The 19,107-nt window shown below is 54.3% G+C and overlaps 1 protein-coding gene across 1 annotated transcript; it reads left to right on the top strand.

Moving 5' to 3' along the window:
* Nucleotides 1–1,669: 1,669 nt before the first annotated feature.
* CIBAR2 (CBY1 interacting BAR domain containing 2) lies at nucleotides 1,670–18,133 on the top strand. Its single transcript, XM_032284597.1, has 7 exons — nucleotides 1,670–1,988; nucleotides 4,418–4,486; nucleotides 4,569–4,671; nucleotides 7,267–7,376; nucleotides 14,148–14,261; nucleotides 16,226–16,327; nucleotides 17,791–18,133. The coding sequence occupies exons 1-7, from the start codon at nucleotides 1,773–1,775 to the stop codon at nucleotides 17,920–17,922; spliced, it is 846 nt and encodes a 281-aa protein (XP_032140488.1). The 5' UTR covers nucleotides 1,670–1,772; the 3' UTR covers nucleotides 17,923–18,133.
* Nucleotides 18,134–19,107: the final 974 nt, after the last annotated feature.

Raw genomic sequence — 19,107 nt, 5'->3', positions numbered from 1 at the left:
TTGCCGAATTCATCTCCTTCCTCTTGCCTCCACCTGGAAAACCCCCTTTGCACCTCAACCCCAGCCACGCCTCCCCTTCACAGAGGCCCCGTCCACACTGCCCGGCCCAGCCCTTCCCTGCTCTCACCACCTGCCTGCCCTGCCCTGCCCTGGTCAGATCCACGCCTGGTTCCTCCAAGGTTCGAAATCCAGGGAACCTCTCAAGCACCCGATGTGTTTTTCTTATTTTTTCTGAGATGAAGTCCGACTCTATGGCCCAGGCTGGAGTGCAGTGGTGCAATCCGGATCTCGGCCCACTGCAACCTCCACCTCCCAGGCTCAAGCCATTCTCCTGCCTCAGGCTCCTGAGTAGCTGGGACTACAGGTGCGCCACCATGCTTGGCTAGTTTTTTGTATTTTAGTAGGACGAGGTTTCGCCATGTTGCCCAGGGTGGTCTTGAACCCCCGAGCTCAGGCGATCCGCACACCTCGGCCTCCGACAGTGCTGCGATTACATGTGTGAACCACTGTGCCCAGCCCTGATGTTTTTAAAACACAGCTTCTCAGGCACACTCCCAGGGATTCTGGTGCCCACTCCTGGGAGCCCCAATGTCTGACTTCTGTCCCCTGTGCTGCCGAGTCAGAAGCTCTAAGGACCCCGCCTGCGGGAACAGAGGCCGTGTCTGGCTGTGTGACCTGCAGCAAGATGCTTTACCTCTCTGGGCCTCAGTTCACTCCATGTTCACATGGTGATACCAGCAATACCTTGCTTATAGGGCGATGCATGCAGAGTGTTTTTGCAATGAGGGTCGCGAGAGAGTTCGGGTCTGTTGGGACAGACGGCTGCTCCTCAGGGCATTTCTTGCATCAGGGATTTGATGAGAGGGTTGCACGGGGGCTTTGGTCAAAGGGAGAGAGGCAGAGACAGTGACATGCTGGGGATAAGGGAAAGGAGAGGGCATGAGAGCGCCCAGGAGGGAGGCAGGGGCCAGGCCTCCATGGCTGTCTTAGAAGCCCGAATGCGGTGGCTCAGTCATCGCTCACCTGCTCTGGGGAGGCGCCGGGCTGGGAGCACATAAAGGTGAGTCAGGGCAGGGCACAGTGGCTCACGCCTGTCAACCCAGCACTTTGGGAGGCCAAGGCGGGCAGATCACCTGAGGTCAGGAGTTCGAGACCAGCCTGGCCAACATGGAGAAACCCTGTCTCTCCTAAAAGTACAACAATTAGGCAGGCGTGATGGCGGGTGCCTGTAATCCCAGCTACTCGGGAGGCTGAGGTAGGAGAATCACTCGAACCCGGGAGGCAGAGGTTGCAGTGAGCTGAGATCACACCACTGCCCTCCTGCCTGGGCGACAGAGCAAGACTCTGTCTCAAAAATTTATACATATATATAAAAGTATTTTGACAGCTTATGGAGAAAGACAGCACGGGGAAATTTCAGAGGGCAGAGGCCTTTGCAGCCAGGGACTGTGGCATGGAGTAACGCTTCCAGGAAGACAGAGGCCCCTTCGGCATCACAGGGAGGAAAAAGGCCAGGTTTGGAGCCAAGCACGCATTTGTGTCCCTGCGCACCGCTGACCGGCCCAGGCACATCCCCCTCCTCAGCCTCGATGGCCCTGACGCTGCCACCTTGAGCAATAGCCTGAGGCGTGTGCGTGCCACACCGGAGGCCAGCTGGCGGCAGCTCCTGTATTCATAACCATTGTCTGCTCCTGGCACGACCCAGGCCTTGCCTCGCTGCCCGGAACGGCCACTCAGGTCCCCGTGTCCGCAGGGACAGCCAGGTGAGGGTGATGGAGAACACTGTGGCCAATGCCGAGAAGTACTTCGGGCAGTTATGCTCGCTGCTGGCTGCCTACACGCGGAAGACCGCCCGGCTGCGGGACGAGGCGGACCAGCTGGTCAAGCAGCTCATCGACTTCGCCAACTCCGAGAACCCTGAGCTGCGCGCCACCATGAGGGACTTCGCCGAGGACCTGGCCAAGGTGCAGGATTACCGGCAGGCCCAGGTGAGCATGGTCGGCCTGGGGCTGGGATGCTGAGGGGCACCAAGTTCAGGCCTGAGGGCAGCAGGAGCCCTGCTGTGGCCACAGCCGACGGGTGAGTCTCCAAAGACACCCTCCGAGGGTGGACAGTTACACGCTGCCTAGGGTCACACCTCTGTCTGCAGGAGTGACAGCCTGGGAGGCCTTTCTGAGTCAGATGAAGAATCAACCACCCAAGGAAACCCAGGAGGCCGGCGCTGGGGCTCCACCAGCCCCTGAAGGAGACGCATCCAGCCTGTGAGGGCCTCCAGAAGGGACAGAAAGGGGAGTCAGAGGCGAAGGGGCTGCAGGGTGTTCAGGAAATAATTAAAAATAGAAACTCCTATCAGCCCAGAGACATCCTCCATGAATCGTAGAAAAGAATGGAAAAGGGTTGGGTGCAGCGGCTCAGACCTATGATCCCAGCACTCTGGGAGACCTAGGCAGGCAGACTGCCTGAGCCCAGGAGTTCAAGACCAGCCTGAGCAACATAGCAAGACCCCATGTCTACAAAAGTATACAAAAGTTAGCCGGGTGTGGTAGCTTGCACCTGTGGTCCCAGCTACTCAGGAGGCTGAGATAGGAGGATCATTTGAGCCTGGGAGGTCAAGGCTGGAGCCAGGATCGTGCCACTGCATTCCAGCCTGGGAGACAGTAGGAGACTCTGTCTCATACCAAAAAACAAAGAATGGAACACATTTACAATTGAGTACGCTTTAAACCAGATAGCAACGCATGTCATGGGCAACCCAAGAAAGAGATTGCATAGACAGAGACGGCTCCTTCCTCTCCAGGCAGGCAGACACAGCACACGGCATCCATGTTCTCAAGACAAATGACAACTGCCCCCCAGGAAGAAGCCTTGGCAGCCCCATTCCTCACCAGTACATCCTAATCTCACCTGGTAACGGGGGTGGCCACCTATGCTAGCTAATTATCTCTGTTTTTTTATTAAAAAATTTTTTTTAAAGAGACTGGGCTGGGTGAGGTGGCTCATGCCTGTAATCCCAGCATTTTGGGAGGCCGAGGCAGGTGGATCACAAGGTCAGGAGATCGAGACCATCCTGGCTAACAAAGTGAAACCCCATCTCTACTAAAAATACTAAAATTAGCTGGGTGTGGTGGCACGTGCCTGTAGTCCCGGCTACTTGGGAGGCTGAGGCAGGAGAATCACTTGAACCTGGGAGGTGGATGTTGCAGTGAGCGGAGATCGTGGCACTGCATTCTAGCCTGGTGACAGAGCGAGACTCCATCTCAAAAAAAAAAAAAAAAAAAGAGAGACGGGGTTTTGCCATGTTGCCCAGGTTGCTCTTCAACTCCCGGGCTCAAGCCATCCTCCCACCTCGGCCTCCCAAAATGTTGGAATTACAGGCGTGAGCCACCATGCCTGGCCTACCTAATTACCTTTAACCAAAGGAAAAACAAAACTTCTCATGGATCTGTGACAAACAGGCGGCAGAGCTTGGTGCCAGGCGCCTACGCTAAACTCCCACGGAGACCAGAGGAGGACCAGGGCGCCAGGAGGCAGGGCGCCGTCTTCCTTGGTGTCTACGCGTTCACGGGCATGTCTCCTGGCCCTCACAAAGCCATTCTCGATTGTAAGACTGACAAGAGGCTGCTTTAGTTTTTTCGGTTTTGTTTTTGTTTTCCTGTTTTTCTTTGAAACGGAGTCTCACTCTGTCACCCAGGCTGGAATGATGTGACACCATCTCTGCTCACTGCAGCCTCCACCTCCCGGGTTCAAGCAATTCTCCTGCCTCAGCCTCCTGAATAGCTGGGACCACAGGCACACACCACCATGCCCAGCTAATTTTTTTTATTTTTTATAGAGACGAGGTTTCATGTTGGCCAGGCTGGTCTTCAACTCCTGACCTTAGGTGATCTGCCTGCCTCAGCCTCCCAGAGTGCCTCACCCAGCCCTGCTGTGACTCTCAACAAAATCTTGTCCCCAAAGCAAGACTCAGTTTTCTCATCTGCAAAGTGGGTTGTCATTGCCACCCTGCGTGGCAGTTGGGAGACAGGACCAGGCTGTCACGTAGAGGGACTGAGCACACACTGGGGACATGTCTTGCCTCCCTGGTGACGACACTCCCTGAGTTCTGGGCCAGGCACCATCTCCCTACTGTCCTGAAACCCTAGTGGGTACCCCCATGGCCTTGTTGAACAGGTGAGGAAACAAGGCTTCAAGAGATTGAATGTGTTGCCGGAGCCCTTGGGAGGCAGAGCCGGGCCCTGAGCCCAGGCCAGTATCTCCAACACGCCGGGAAAGGGACGGCATCTCACGCTCCCCATCCCCCGCACGGCTCTGGACATGCGGCTCCCGGGTGTGGGCTGTGCTTTCTATGCCCAGGCGGGAGGCAGGCAGCACCCTGCACTCTTTGCTCAAATCCCCTGGTGTCCCCGCCCCCCCCAAGGTTGAGAGGCTGGAGGCCAAGGTGGTCAACCCCCTGAAGCTCTACGGGGCGCGGATCAAGTGGACGCGGGTGAGCCGGGGCCCCTCAGGTGGGTGGCATCCCCATCTTGCCCTGCTGGTTCCTGGGAAAGAGCCCTCCTCCTTTTCTGCAGGCTGAGATCAAGAAATTCAAACACGTCCGAAATCATGAGATCAAACAACTGAAAAACCTCGAGAAACTGAGGCAGAAGTCACCCTCAGATCAGCAAATGATCATATCCTTCCCCGGAAGTGGGGCCCGAGGCTGCCGGGGCAGGGTGTCCCCTCACACGGATGTCCTCTGGGGTTTTCTGGGCAGGGGTTCGAGGCGGCAGACCACCCCAATGGGGCTGTTTGGGCTTAACTGGGTTCCTTAACAGCGCGTTTTTCAGTCCCAGGTGAGTGTGACCTGTCTGTCTGGGCATCCAGAATCAGGACCTCAGGTGGGCTTTCCCTGGGCAGAAGCAGGTGTGGGCAGGGCCCTGCGCTCAGGATGGGAAAGCCAAAGGTACCAGTTAAAAGAGCCGCTGGGGATCTGGAGGCCTGGGCCCTGTCCCATTATTGACGCCATCCCACAAGCCACGCCCCCACGGGCTGAGTTTCGCTGCCAGTTACTTGTTTAATGCTCACATCAGGTGGGTGATGCTACCCTCATCCCTATCGTCTACGGGAGGAAATCAGGCTCACAGGGACACAGTTACGGGAGTTCATGGGGCACAGCAGGAGGAGGGGACCCCGCATGCTCTCTGTCACACTGTCCTGCCCCATGGGAAAGACGCAGGGGCCAGGAGGTAGGCTGAGAGCTGGAGGAGGCTAGTCACCTCTGCTGTTTGTGTCACTCAGTGTGTGACCTCATCCAAAGAGTGCCCTCTCCCTGCTTTTTTTTTGAGATGGAGTCCTGCTCTGTCACCAGGCTGGAATGCAATGGCACAAACTCATCTCACTGCAACTTCCACCTCCCAGGTTCAAGTGATTCTCCTGCTCCAGCCTCCCTAGTAGCTGGGATACAGGCACCCACCACCATGTCCAGCTAATTTTTATATTTTTAGTAGAGATGGGGTTTCGGGTTTCACCATATTGGCCAAGATGGTCTGGATCTCTTGACCTTGTGACCCGCCCTCCACAACCTCCCAAAGTGCTGGGATTACAGGTGTGAGCCACTGCACCTGGCCATGCCTCCCCCACGTTTTTTTTGAGAGACAGAGTCTTGTTCTGTCGCCCAGGCTGGAGTGAAGTGGCACAGTCTCGGCTCACTGCAACCTCTGCCTCCCGGTTCAAAGACTCTCCTACCTCAGCCTCCCTAGTAGCTGGGATTACAAGTACCCACCACCATTACTGGCTAATTTTTGTATTTTTATCAGAAACAGGGTTTCACCATGTTGGCCAGGCTGGTCTCAAACTCCTGACCTCAGGCAATCCGCCCACCTCAGTCTCCCAAAGGGCTGGAATGACAGGCTTAAGCCACTGCACCCAACCAGAGAATGCCCCTCACCTGGGCACATTTCACCATCTGGTGATGTTTCTGGTTCACGACTGGGGAGCTCTGCTGGTACATGTTAGGTTCTTCCCGCTGTGGGGACAAATGACCACAGACTCACCATTCAGGAGACTGGAGGTCCGTCGTGGGCCCTCTGGGCTAAATCACGGTGTGGAAAGGGCTGGTTCCTTCTGGAAGTCCAGGGAGAGTCTGTGCCCTCACCTTTTCCAGCTTCCAGAGGCCACACACGTCCCTTGGCCGTGGCCGGCAGCCTGCACCTTCCCTCTGTAGTCGTGTCTCACCTCTGACTCTCCTGCCTGCCTCCCTCTTCCACTTGTAAGGACGGTGATTGCACTGGCTGTAACGGATAATCCAGGATCATCTCCCACAGCAAGGATGGCTGATTAGCAACCTTCATTCACCTGCTACCCCAACGCCCCTTTGCCTTGAAAAGGGCCGTATTGACAGGTGCCAGGGATTAGGATATCAACGGCTTTGGAGGTCCATTATCCCACCTACCACCTGGCATCCAGTGGGGAGAGGCCGGGGATGCTGCCCTACCTCCCACAGTGCCCGGGACACTCGTGCTGACCTACAGCAGGGTGGGTCACAGCCCCGCCCGAGCGCCCCCCTTCCATCCTGGCTCCTGCCTGGGTCACCCACCATCTTTGCAGCCCTTTGACAACAGCTTTCCCTTCTTTCCTGGGGGCTTCCTAGATGCCAGCCCCCAGCTCTCTTTCCTTCTTGGGAGTTACACAAACATGAAGGTGGCATTTAAGTCCCTATTTTAAAGAGGAAGCTGAAGCTGAGAATGGTGACGTGCCCAAGGTCACACAGGCAGTTAAGTGGCAAATTTTGAACATAGCTCCAAGGTGTTCTATTCTGAAAGCCAGACTGTTCACGTCTGGGCTTGGCATGGAGTAGGCATCTGCGGATGTTGATCAAAGGAACGAAAGAGTGAATTACCTAAACATGTTCCTCATGCAAGAATGAATGATCAGTGAACGTGGAGCACCAGTCCTAAGGGCTCAGCGGTGCCACTGTTTAATTTTTCCAACCAGCCCTCCAAGCAAGTCTTATCACTGTCCTCTGTTTACAAGAAAGGAAACTGAGGCTCAGAAAGGTTAAGTGACTTGCCTGAGGTCGCACAGCTAGCAGGCAGGCGTGTCTTTCTCCGGTGACTGCTCCTTCAGCCGTGGTCCTACTCAGCCATTCCTTTGATGACCAAATTGGCAAGAGACGTCCCATGAGGCAGGAGAGTGGGACTGAGAGAGGGTTTAGAGACAGAGTGATTCAGAAAGGTGGCTACGGGCCAGAAGTGCCCCCATGACACTTTCTACCTCTATGTCCCTGGGGCCAGGCGGAGACCAATGTGCAGAGGGCTGCCGTGGACTCCAGCCGCACCGCCCTCCAGCTGGAGGAGATGGTGGACGCCTTCCAGAGGCAGAAGCTGAGGGACCTGCAGGTGAGGGCTGCTGGCCGGTGTGGGAGGCACGCTGGGCTGCCTTGTGTGAGCATGCACACATGTGTGTACATGTGTCTGTGTGCATGCGTTGGTGTGTATGTGTGGGTCTGTGTGCATGTGTGAGCATTGGAAGGGGTGTGTGAGCTTGTGCCCACACGGGCTCCTGGCACAGTTAATCCTGGCCACAGGGCATCAGAGACTCTTGCTCAAGGCCGCTGTCCCAGCACAGGAAGCCACTGGGTGGCCCTAGGTCCAGCTCCTAAGCAGGAAGAGTTTGCCTGCCCTCAGCACACACTCCCTACTTCCTCTCCACACAGCTTTGCCCTAAACTTTTTTTCTCCTCAAAGCTCCAAACACCGTTCCCTGAACAAGCCACGCTGAGCCCAGAAGGTGGGCGTGGATGCCTTCCTCCTTCCAAGATCCCACCCCAGCACCACAGAGTCCTGGGCCCAGAGCCCCAGCCCTTACAAGAGGAGCTTGGAGAACTGGGGTCTTTCAGGACTGACTGATCATGGAGATTCCTTCCCCAGCTCTTCAGCCCTCCCTAGTCCATTTTCCAAAGGTGCACACAGCCCGGCTATGTTTTTTTTTTTTGAGACAGAGTCTCACTCAGTTGCCCAGGCTGGAGTGCAATGGTGCGATCTCCGCTTACTGCAACCTCTGCCTCCCAGATTCAAGCGATTCTCCTGCCTCAGCCTCCAGAGTAGATGGGATTACAGGCGTTCACCACCACACCTGGCTAATTTTTGTATTTCTAGTAGAAACAGGAGTCTCACCATATTGGCCAGCTGGTCTCAAACTCCTGACCTCAAACGATCCGCCCACCTTGGTCTCCCAAAGTGCTGGGATTATAGACATGAGCCACCGCACCTGCCCCAGGGAACTCTTAAAAGGCAGGTCGAATTTATCATCACTGGGCTGAGCACCCTCTGGTGGCTCCCCTTGTTCTAAGGATTGGAGCCAAAATCCCTTCAAGGCTCCCGAAGCCCCAGCCCAAGCCCTGTGGCCTCAGCCTGCCCACCACACTCAAGCTCCAGTGCGCAGAGCCAGTGCCTGCCTAAGGCCTTTGCAGGGCTGTGCCTGGCTCTGCATCAAGTCAGTGCCTCCTCCTCTTTCGGCTTCAACCTCATTCTTTAGGGAAAGTCACAAGACCCCAGACTGGCCTGGTGAAGGGCTCTCGAAGGGTGTGTGAGCTGGGAGTTCCCTTGTCCCCCTTGTTCATACACTCCGCTCTGCTCCTGCCAGGCTGCCATCCCAGGAGAAGTAGTTAATTGTGTATTCACTTCACGCATTACTTTAACAAATGTGGAATGCACACCTACTGTGGGCCAGGTACTGTGCCTGATGCTGGGACACCGTGCCCATCAGACCACGGTCCCTGAGCTCATGGAGTGGACCTGCTGGGGCGGGAGGAGATGGATGGATCACGTGGTCCGTGATGTGCTGTGCGCCATTTATCACGTTTATCACATCATGGGGAGGAGAAGCCTGTGAGGTGACTGCGTAACACATTGCATGTCAGTGCCAAAGGACAGGCCCCTGCTGGGCCCCAGTTACCAGGCTCTAGGCCCTGGTGCCTAGTGGGCATTCAGTAAATACTTGTGGAATGAATGAATGAGTGAATGCATACATGAGTGAATGAGTGCATACATGAATGAATGAGTGAATGCATACATGAATGAATGAGTGAATGCATACATGAATGAATGAGTGCATACATGAATGAATGAATGCATACATAAATGAATGAGTGAATGCATACATGAATGAATGAGTGAATGCCTACATGAATGAATGTACAGGCTATGAGGCATCGGTAACCAGTGCTCAGGCCACCTGCATGGGAAGGGGGACCTCGAACAGCCGGCAGATGTTGTTCAGCACCTGATGTGTTTGGGGCTGGGTGGGCGGCATCACGGGGCGTGGACCACACGGTTCTCGGCCTCCAAATCAGGGGCCAACAGAAGCTGGAAGTTTAAAAGTGGGCATGCTTTCAAGCTCTGGGATTAAATTTGTAAGAGATCTGAATCCAAACCATCCCTCAAAAGCCCTTCAAAAGAGATAAAAACAAAAACATGAGCTAATGATTACCACCTGTCAGTGCATTCAGCCTGCGCCTGCAGAACACTTGAAGCTGGGTGATTTATAAACCATAGAAGTAAATTTCTCACCCTGTTGGAGGCTGGGGAGTCCAAGATCAAGGATCCAGCAGACTCAGCATCTAGGGAGGGCCTGTTCCCCATGGCTGGTGGCTTCTATGCATCCTCATGCCGCAGAAGGGGCAGAAAAGCTCCCTGAAGTTTTTACAAGGGCACTCATCTCATTCACGAAAATGAAGCCCTCCTGCCAATCACTTGAGGTCGATAGTTTGAGACCAGCCTGGCCAACATGGCGAAACCCTGTCTCTACAAAAAAATACAAAAATTAGCTGGGCATGCTGGCTCATGCACTTCGGGAGGCAGAGGTGGGCGGATCACTTGAGGTCAGGAGTTCAAGAGCAGCCTGGCCAACATGGGTGAAACCCCATTTCTACTAAAAATACGAAAATTAGCTGGGCATGGTGGTACACAGCGACTGAGGAGGCTGAGGTAGGAGAATCACTTGAACCTGGGAGGCGGAGGTTGCAGTGAGCAGAGATCATGCCACTGCACTCCAGCCTGAGTGGCAGAGGGAGACTCAGAAAAAAAAAAAAGGTGGAGTACTCCTGACCTCATCACCCCCCAGATGCCCTACCCTCCAACATCATCCAGCATCACTGTACTGGGGATGAAGCTCAACACGTGCATCTTAGGGGGACGCAAATGTCCACCACCCTCATTTTAGGTTGGATTTCTTTTTTTCGGGGAGAGGGGACAACGGAATCTCGCTCTGTTGCCCAGGCTGGAGTGCAGTGGCAAGATCTTGGCTCACCACAACCTCTGTCTCCCAGGTTCAAGCCATTCTCCTGCCTCAGCCTCCCGAGTAGCTGGGTCTACAGGCGCCTGCCACCGTGCCTGTCTAATTTTCTGTATTCCTAGTAGAGACAGGGTTTCACTGTATAAGCCAGGAAGGTCTCAATCTCCTGACCTCATGATCCGCCTGCCTCAGCCTCCCAAAGTGCTGGGATTACAGGTGTGAGCCACCTCACTCGGACTTTAGATTAGATTTCTAAGAAAATGACTGTATTTGCACAATAGTTCTGGGGTTCCTATAAGAGAAGGTAAGTGACACAGGGCTGTCATGGTTGCATGTGTGTCAGGATTCACCTGGGGGCTCTCTAACCACAGATGGAGGAGCCTACGCTGGAGACTCTATTGGGTGGGTCTGGGATGGGCCCGGGCTGCAGGCACAGGCTGATTTGAGGGCACAATCTGAGATCATTGCTGTGACTCTTGAAGGGCTTGTGAACTGGGAGTTCCCTTGTTCCCACCATATAGGGGAATGAACTGAGTCTCAGACGGGAGGAGGCATTTCCTGAGGGACCCATGCCGGTAAATGGCAGGCAGAAGCCTTGAACCCTGGCCCTCCTTTTTTTTTAGACAGTGTCTCGCTCTGTCACCCAGGCAGGAGCGTAGTGGCACGATCTTAGCTCACTGTAGTCTCTACCTCTTGGGTTCAAGTGATTCTCCTGCTTCAGCCTCCCAAGTAGCTGGGATTACAGGCATGTACCACCACATCCAGCTAATTTTTGTGTTTTTAGTAGAGATGGGATTTCACCATGTTGGCCAGGATGGTCTGGATCTTCTGATGACGTGATCCACCCACCTCGGCCTCCCAGAGTGCTGGGATTACAGGCTTGAGCCACCGCGCCCTATGTTTTTTGGTTTTTTTTGGAGACAGGGTCTCACTCTGTTGCCCAGGCTGGAGTGCAGTGGTGTGATCACGGGTTACTGCCGCCGTGACCTCCTGAGCTCAGGTGACCCTCCCGTTTTAGCCTGCTAAGTAGCTGGGACCACAGGCGTGCACCACCACACCCAGACAGTTTTTATGTAGAGGTAGGGTTTTGCCATGTTGCCCAGGCTGGTCTCAAGTACCTGGGCTCAAGCAATCTGCCCACCTTGGCCTCCCAAAGTGCTGGGATTATAGGTGTGTGCCACTGTGCCTGGCTGAACCCCAGCCTCTTGATCGGGTGGTGTATTAGGCTGTTCTTGCCTTGCTCTCAAGAAATACCTGAGGCTGGGTAATTTGTAAGAAAGGAGGTTTAATTGGCTCATGGTTCTGTGGGCTGTATAGGAAGCACAGCGGCTCCTCCTTTTGGGGAGGCCTCAGGAGGCTTCTAGTCACGGCAGAAGGTGAGGTAGGAGCAGGTGAGAGAGTAGGGGTGGGGAGGGGCCACGTACTTTTAAATGACCAGCTCTGGGGAGCACTCATTCACTCATCACCAAGGGGATGGGCTAAGCCCTTCAGGATGGATCCGCCCCCACAGTCCAAACACCTCCCATCAGGCGCCACGGCCAACATTGGGGGTTACAGTTCAGCATGAGAACTGGGTGGGGACAAAGATCCAAATTATATCAGGCAGCTGTTTCCACCTGGTGCTGCCTCCCGGGGACTGAAGGGGAGGAAGGTTTTTCCACCACAGACTTGGGTCCCCTCCCTTTCTCTCTCTCAGGTGTTTTGGGGGCCTCTCTGAGCTCCCCCACTGGGGCATTTCTCAGGGAACATGAACTGTACCTCTTCAAACCTCAGGCCCCTCCCCCAGCACTAAGACTGTGCCCTTCTGGGCCCAGAGTGACGCAGGAGCCTTAGCCAGCACACCTCTGCACCTCAGGGGCCCTGTTGGCCTGGTGAGCAGCAGGAACTCTGCTGGTGCTTGCTCAGCCGAGCCAGGAGCCATCTGTTCCAGAGAAGCCAAAATCTCCACCACTAATCATGCTTGGACCAGCCAGCCCCCGTCGGGTTGTGGGGCCTGACGGGTGACAGAGGCTAAAGGTCTTGTAGCCCTCAAGCTGCAAATAGCTGTCTTTGAAGTGAGGTGCAGGCCGTGTGGATAAGCCCGGGGCAGAGGGGATGGGGGATGCTCTCAGAAGTCCTGGCTGAGAAGCCCCCACACATTTCCAGTGGATTCCTGTGCAGGGCAAGTAGGCAGCTCTGATCAGAGGTACAAACATGGCCGGTCACGGTGGCGCATGTCCGTAATCCCAGCACTTTGGGAGGCCAAGGCTGGTGGATCACTTGAGCTCAGGAGTTCGAGACCAGCCTGGGCAACATGGTGAGACCCTGTCTCTACAAAAAATACAAAAAATAAGCCAGGCATGGTGGCATGCACCTGTAGTCCCAGCTACTTGGGAGGATGAGGTGGGTGGATCGCTTGACCCCAGGAGGCTGAGGCTACAGTGAACCGAGATCGCTCCACTGCATTCCAGCCTGGGCAAAGGGAGTGAGAACCTGTCTACCCGTCTCCACCCCAGATAAAAGAGGTACAAATGCACTTGACCTTGGGTCCTGCAAGTCCACTCCTGGTGGTCTCCTGCAGCTACCCCAGTGAGGTACATCTGCACAGGACCTTCCTGTGTTGTCACAACAAAGACTGAGAATAATACATTTGCCCACACACCCAAGTGCTGGGACTGTCTAATAAGCTACAGCAAGAAATACACAGAAATGAAGGGAGAAACCTCCTTTGGGCTGGGCGTGGTGGCTCATGCCTGTAATCCCAGCACTTTGGGAGGCTGAGGAGGGGGGATCACCTGAGGACAGGAGTTCAAGACCAGCCTGGCCAATATGGCAAAACCCTGTCTCTACTAAAAATATAAAAATTAACTGGGCGTGGTCCAGATGCCTATAATTCCAGCTACTCAGGAGGCTGGAGCAAGAGAATCGCTTAAACTCAGTAGGCAGAGTTTGCAGTGAGCTGAGATTGCACCACTTCACTCCAGCCTGGGCAACAGAGCAAGACTCCATCTTAAAAAAAGGCCGCGTGTCGTGGCTCACACCTGTAATCCCAGCACTTTGGGAGGCTGAGGCAGGTGGATCCTGAGGTCAGGAGATGAGACCATCCTGGCTAACACGGTGAAACCCCATCTCTGCAAAAGTTAGCTGGGCATAGTGGCAGGCACCTATAGTCCCAGCTACTTGGGAGGCTGAGGCAGGAGAATCACTTGAACCCGGGAGACAGAAGTTGCAGTGAGCTGAGATCACATCACTACACTCCAGCCTGGGCGACAGAACGAGTCTCTCCCCCCCCCAAAAAAAAAAAAAAAAAAAAAAGAAAGCCTTCTGTGAAAAGGTCTCCAGGACTGATTGTTAGTAGAGGGGAAAAGCTCGGAAGAAACTGAAAAGGGAGAAGAGAAGAACATCGGCTTATCTCAGGGAACGAGGGAAGAAGACAGAAGAAACTCTGAGCATTACCTCAGGAGGTGGAGGGGGAAGTGAAAGAAGGGAACAGAATGAAGGGCGAAGAGCCAGTGTCCTCAGACCATTTTGGCACAGTCTGCCTGTCTGTATGTTTTTAATTACCTAGGTACTTCGTTAGTAGAGATGGGGTTTTGCCATGTTGCCCCGGCTGGTCTTAAACTCCTGGGCTCAAGCCATCCTCTTGCCTTGGCCTCCCAAAGTACTGAGAACTTAGGCATGAGCCACTGCGCCTGGCCAATAGCTTTGATTTGGGAACCATGCAAATGTGTTTTCCATCAATGTGTCAACAAAAAAATTACATGTGGAAATTCCCCACCTAGGGCCTGTCCGCACCTGGACAGCTCCTCACCCCCACCCGTCTGCCTGCGTCCCAGGTTGCCTTGGGCTCTCTATCTCACTGCACTGCTTACATTCTTGGGGCTTCTCTCCCCACAGACATTTTTTTCTGATTTTGTAACTATTGAGATGGTTTTCCATGCCAAAGCGGTGGAGGTGTATTCCAGCGCCTTCCAGACCCTGGAGAAGTATGACCTGGAGAGGGACCTGCAGGTGGGTCACAGACACCCCATTTCCTACCTGGTGGAGTGGGGCAAGGTTTCATTTTGCTTCTGTCTTGATAGAAGCAGTTTTTGTTGGTAACATTTTACAACGTTTCTAAGACTCATTCTGATAAAGCGTTGTGAATATCTGCCCCAGGTGCCAAACGGAGGATAATTCTTCCTAACGCTATTTGGAATATCAACATATTCATCATATGATGTTTAAACATGAATGCATTGGCTGGGCGTGGTGGCTCACGCCTATAATCTCAGCAGTTTGGGAGGTCAAGGCAGGCAGATCACGAGGTCAGGAGTTTGAGGCCAGCCTGGTCAACATGGTGAAATACAAAATTTAGCTGGGCGTGGTGGTGAGCAGCTGTAATCCCAGCTACTTGGGAGGCTGAGGCAGGAGAATCGCTTGACCGCATGAGGCAGAGGTTGCCGTGAGCCGAGATTGTGCCACTGCACTCCAGCCTGAGTGACAGAGCGAGACTCTGTCTCAAAACAAAACAAAAAAAACGAATGGATTGACAGCAACAAAAAACATTTCCTGGGTGGCGCTTGGTGTAGTTTTTAAGTAGAAAAGAAGTGCTTTTTATCCCCATCTGATCTGATTAAAATCCAGAATGAGCTGTTTGCATTATCGGTAACGCCATTCTGCAGCCTAGTATTGTAAATTAAGTCACTGATCATGACTCCCTCCTGTGGGTCTGCGGTTGATGGGGCTCACCTGGGCAGGTCTCAGGTCGGCCTTCCTGTGGTTGCCGTTGGTCAGAGGCTGAGGCTGTCTTTTCTTAGCTTTCCTTGCTTATGTCTCGCAGAAGGTGGCTGTCATCTGAGCACGGGACAGGCCATGTGATTTGCAGGGCCCAGTGCAAAATGAAAACGTGGGGCCCTTCCTTCCAAAATTACTGAGATCTTCAGGACAGCAGTGTCAGAGCGCTAAGCCACGCACAGGGGCCTTCCAGGCGTGGAGGCCTGGGCAAGTGGGTGAGCCGCACCCCACACAGCCTGCCCTCCCGGGTCTTTCTCTGGGTCCGCAGCCAGAGCACTGCCCGCGGCCTTTTCATGGGGCCTGGGCTTCCTCACAGCAGCTGCTTCCAAGAGGGAGTGTCTAGGGACACAGGTGGAAACTCGATTGCCTTTTATGACCCAACCTCAGCAGTAATACAGTGTGGCTTTGTATGCTGTTTGTTAGAAGTGAATCTGAGGCTGCCTGTATTCGAGGGGAGAGGAATTTGATTCTAGCTCCTGATGGGGGGAGCATCAGATCATCTGAGTTTCCAATAAGCCTTAAAACCGCCACACAAGGTTCGGTGCAGGTCAGAGGGGCTCTCTCGCATTCACTCACTTTACAATATTATTTTCTCTTTCTTTTTTGTTTTTGTTTTGTTTTTTGAGTCGGAGTCCTGCTCTGTCACCAGGCTGAAGTACAGTGGCACGATCTCAGCTCACTGCAACCTCCACCTCCGGGGTTCAAGCGATTCTCTTGCCTCAGCCTCCCAAGTAGCTGGGACTACAGGCGTGCGCCACCACGCCCAGCTAATTTTTTGTATTTTAGTAGAGACGGGGTTTCACCATGTTGACCAGGATGGTCTCGATCTCCTGACCTCGTGATCTGCCCGCCTCGTCCTCCCAAAGTGCTGGGATTACAGGTGTGAGCCATGGCACCTGGCCTACAATATTCTTTTTAGGGGCAAGGGTGATCTCGAATCCAGGTGTTCTCCTGTGTGACTATGGATATGTGACCTGGCCCTTGGGCTTCTCCCATTTATAAAAGGGGGTGATAACCCACTGACAGGGCCGCTGTAGATTATGTGGAATAAGAAACAGGAAGCTCCTGGAGAGGACTGTGGTGTTGCAAGGGCATCAGCTGTCGCAGGCCTTCTCATCCGGCCATCTTTCCATCCCACTACCCCGCCCCAAGTCATGTTTTCCCACTGGATCCAACCCACCCTGGTCTCTCCCCGGCAGGATTTTAGAGCCAAGGTGCAGGGAGTTTCTGGGCGTCATGACACTTGGCCACTTGCCAGCACCAACACCTCTCCATCTGCCCCTCGTTCTCTCGCCAGCCAGGTGAGTGTGTGGGAGGCTGAGGCGACACCTAAAATGAAGTGCACAGCCCAGGAGACCCCGTGGTAGGAGTCCCAGGGACTAGAGGAGGGCAGCTGAGAATTCAAGTTTGAAATGAGAGGCTGGAGGGAGTGTGGGGTGGAGGGAGTGTGGGGTGGCGGGAGTGTGGGGTGGCGGGAGTGTGGGGTGGCGGGAGTGTGGGGTGGAGGGAGTGTGGGGTGGCGGGAGTGTGGGGTGGCGGGAGTGTGGAGGGCTGCCCCAGGGTCTGACCAGGACTTTGCCTGGAAATGGAACGAGGCCGGGTGCAGTGGCTCATGCCTGTAATCCCAGCACTTTAGGATGGATCACGTGAGGCGGGTGGATCACTTGAGGTTAAGAGTTCAAGACCAGCCTGGTCAACATGGTAAAACCCTGTCTCGACTAAAAATAATGCAAAAATTAGTTGGGCGTGGTCGTGTGTGCCTGTAATCCCAGCTACTTGGGAGGCTGAGGCAGGAGAATCACTTGATCCCGGGAGGCGGAGGTTGCAGTGAGCTAAGATTTGCACCATGGCACTCCGGCCCGGGCAACAGAGTGACTTGGTCTCAAAAAAAAAGTAGACCCAGTGAAGCCATGTCACCCAGCATGGTGGGCCACAGTCCCCACCGTGGCTGTCACGAGTCCTGAGCGCTCCCTTGAGGCACTCTGAGGTTTTGCCACTTGAGAAACAGAGGCCTCCCAGACAGGTCTACCTACACCTGCGTCCCAGCCTGTGGGCCCAGGATTCCTCAGAGGTTAGGGAAGCGATTAGGTGTGTATATTGCACATTTCCTTACGGCCCAGGAAGGCCTGCCGTCAGGTGCATTTCTATTTCTGCGGGACTTTGCAGGTGCAGCTGAAAAGGGCAAATAAAGGCCCTGAATAGCCGGATGCCAATCACAGCAGGTTTGGTCTCCGTGAGGAGGGGTGAGGGGCGGCCAGCCCACCGTGTGTGGCGGGGTGGGCATCTCATGCTTTCAGGACAATTCTCTCAAAAGATGGTAGGGGAGGTGCAATCCCCAGCCGTTTAATCCCAGACTGCCCGGAGGCTTTTTTCATATTTTCCTGTTCTTTTTTCTTTGTCTTTGTTGGATTGGGTTCATTCGAAGACCTTGTCTTCGAGCTGTGAATTTCCTTCTACTTGTTCAGTTCGATTGCTGCGGCTTCTCAGAGTATTGTGCATTTCTGTAAGTGTGTCGGATGTTTCCTGAAGTTTTGATTGTTTTTTCTTTATGCTATCTGCTTCTGGCGGTGTGACCGTGGGAAAGTCCCCTAGCCTGTCTGTGCTTAGAGTCCTCGCCTGCAGAGCGGCTCAGAACGGGAGCCTCTGCACAGGGCTGTGCTGAGTATCCACGGACAGATCTACACCACGTGCAGAACAAACACTCCAGACTTGTTGCTGCCATTATTATTATGGATGTTACTGTCGTTTTATTATTATTATTTAGAGTGCCCAGAGCACCACAGCGAGACCAAGAAAAGAAGAGAAGGAGAGTGAAGACAACTCCATGGAAGAGGCCCCTGTGGAGGACCTCAGGGCACTGGGGCAGCAACCCCATAAATGGGAAACCCATAAATAGGAAGAGAACCGCCCACAACAGTTAGAAGAACTGAGTGGGCTTTGGATCCTCAGGTGGGCTCTGCTGTGTGTCCTCAGGCAAGCCACCTGTCTTCCGAGCCTCAGTTTCCTCATCTGTACTGCAGGACAAGTATCACTCACCTCAGAGGCTGCTCTGGGGAACTGCTGTGCCTGGCACATAGTAGGTGTTGAATAAATGCTCATGACTCTCAGCCTGACCCCAGTCTCTCATCCTGCCTTGTGTCCGGGGGCTCAGGTACGCTGGCGCCTGTTCACGTCACCAACAGTGGATTCCTTTCCTGGGCTCCCTTGACAAAGCGCCAGTGCCTGGGCGGCTCAAACCACAGAAGCCAGAAAGCTGAGAGCCAGGTGTCAGCAGGGCTGGTTCCTTCTAGGGGCTAAGAGGGAGCACCTGTCCCAGGCCCCTCTCCAGCTTCCGGCGGCTCCTGTCCTTGGTGCGCCTGGTCTTACAGCCATATCCACCTGCCTCTGCCTTCATCTTCACATGCGTTCTCCCGGTGTGCCCTTGAGTCTGTGTCAAACCTCCCCGTCCTGTAAGGATGCCCATCATCAGAGGCCCACCTTCCTCCAGGATGGCCTCATCCTGACTAATGATATGAGCAATGACCCCGTTTCCAAATAAGGTCACACTCTGAGGTATGGGGGCAGGTAGGACTTTAGCATAGAGCTTTGGGGGCAAAATTCAGCTCATAACACGGGAGGTGATGTGGAGGGATATTCTTGGGACCGAGATTGTCACGGAAGTCCACAGAGGCCAAAGTGGGGTGGAGGTATGGGAAGGCTGGGGCATGTGGACTTGGGAGGGTGCTGTCTGTTGGGGACCCTGGTGTGCAGCCGAGGAGTGACTCCTCCGACCATCTCTGAGGGCAGCCGGGGTGAGCCCGTCCTCCAGGCCTGGCATGGCTTGGTGACACTGAGGCTTCGTGGAGACATCTGTGTCGAGCGTGGCTATCTGTTACTCAAGGCCACACACTGCCCAAACGTCCCAGGTTAGAAAGTGCACCTGGAGCCTGCAGATACAGGCTGGCTGCACAGATCCCAGCACCCTCCACAAACCCCCCGGCCAGGGGTCCCAGTAGTTCAAAGCCAGAAAGCACCTTGTCTCTGTAGAGATGATGGAAGCCAAATTTCCAGATGAGGCCAGATCTTCCATGAGGAGATGAAA

The sequence above is a fragment of the Sapajus apella genome, unplaced genomic scaffold (assembly GCF_009761245.1).
Source record: "Sapajus apella isolate SASKATOON/1434 unplaced genomic scaffold, GSC_monkey_1.0 scaffold15, whole genome shotgun sequence".
In the NCBI taxonomy this organism is placed as follows: domain Eukaryota; kingdom Metazoa; phylum Chordata; class Mammalia; order Primates; family Cebidae; genus Sapajus; species Sapajus apella.
The sequence above is the reverse complement of the archived record's forward strand: the minus strand, read 5'-3'. Positions and strand labels throughout refer to the sequence as shown.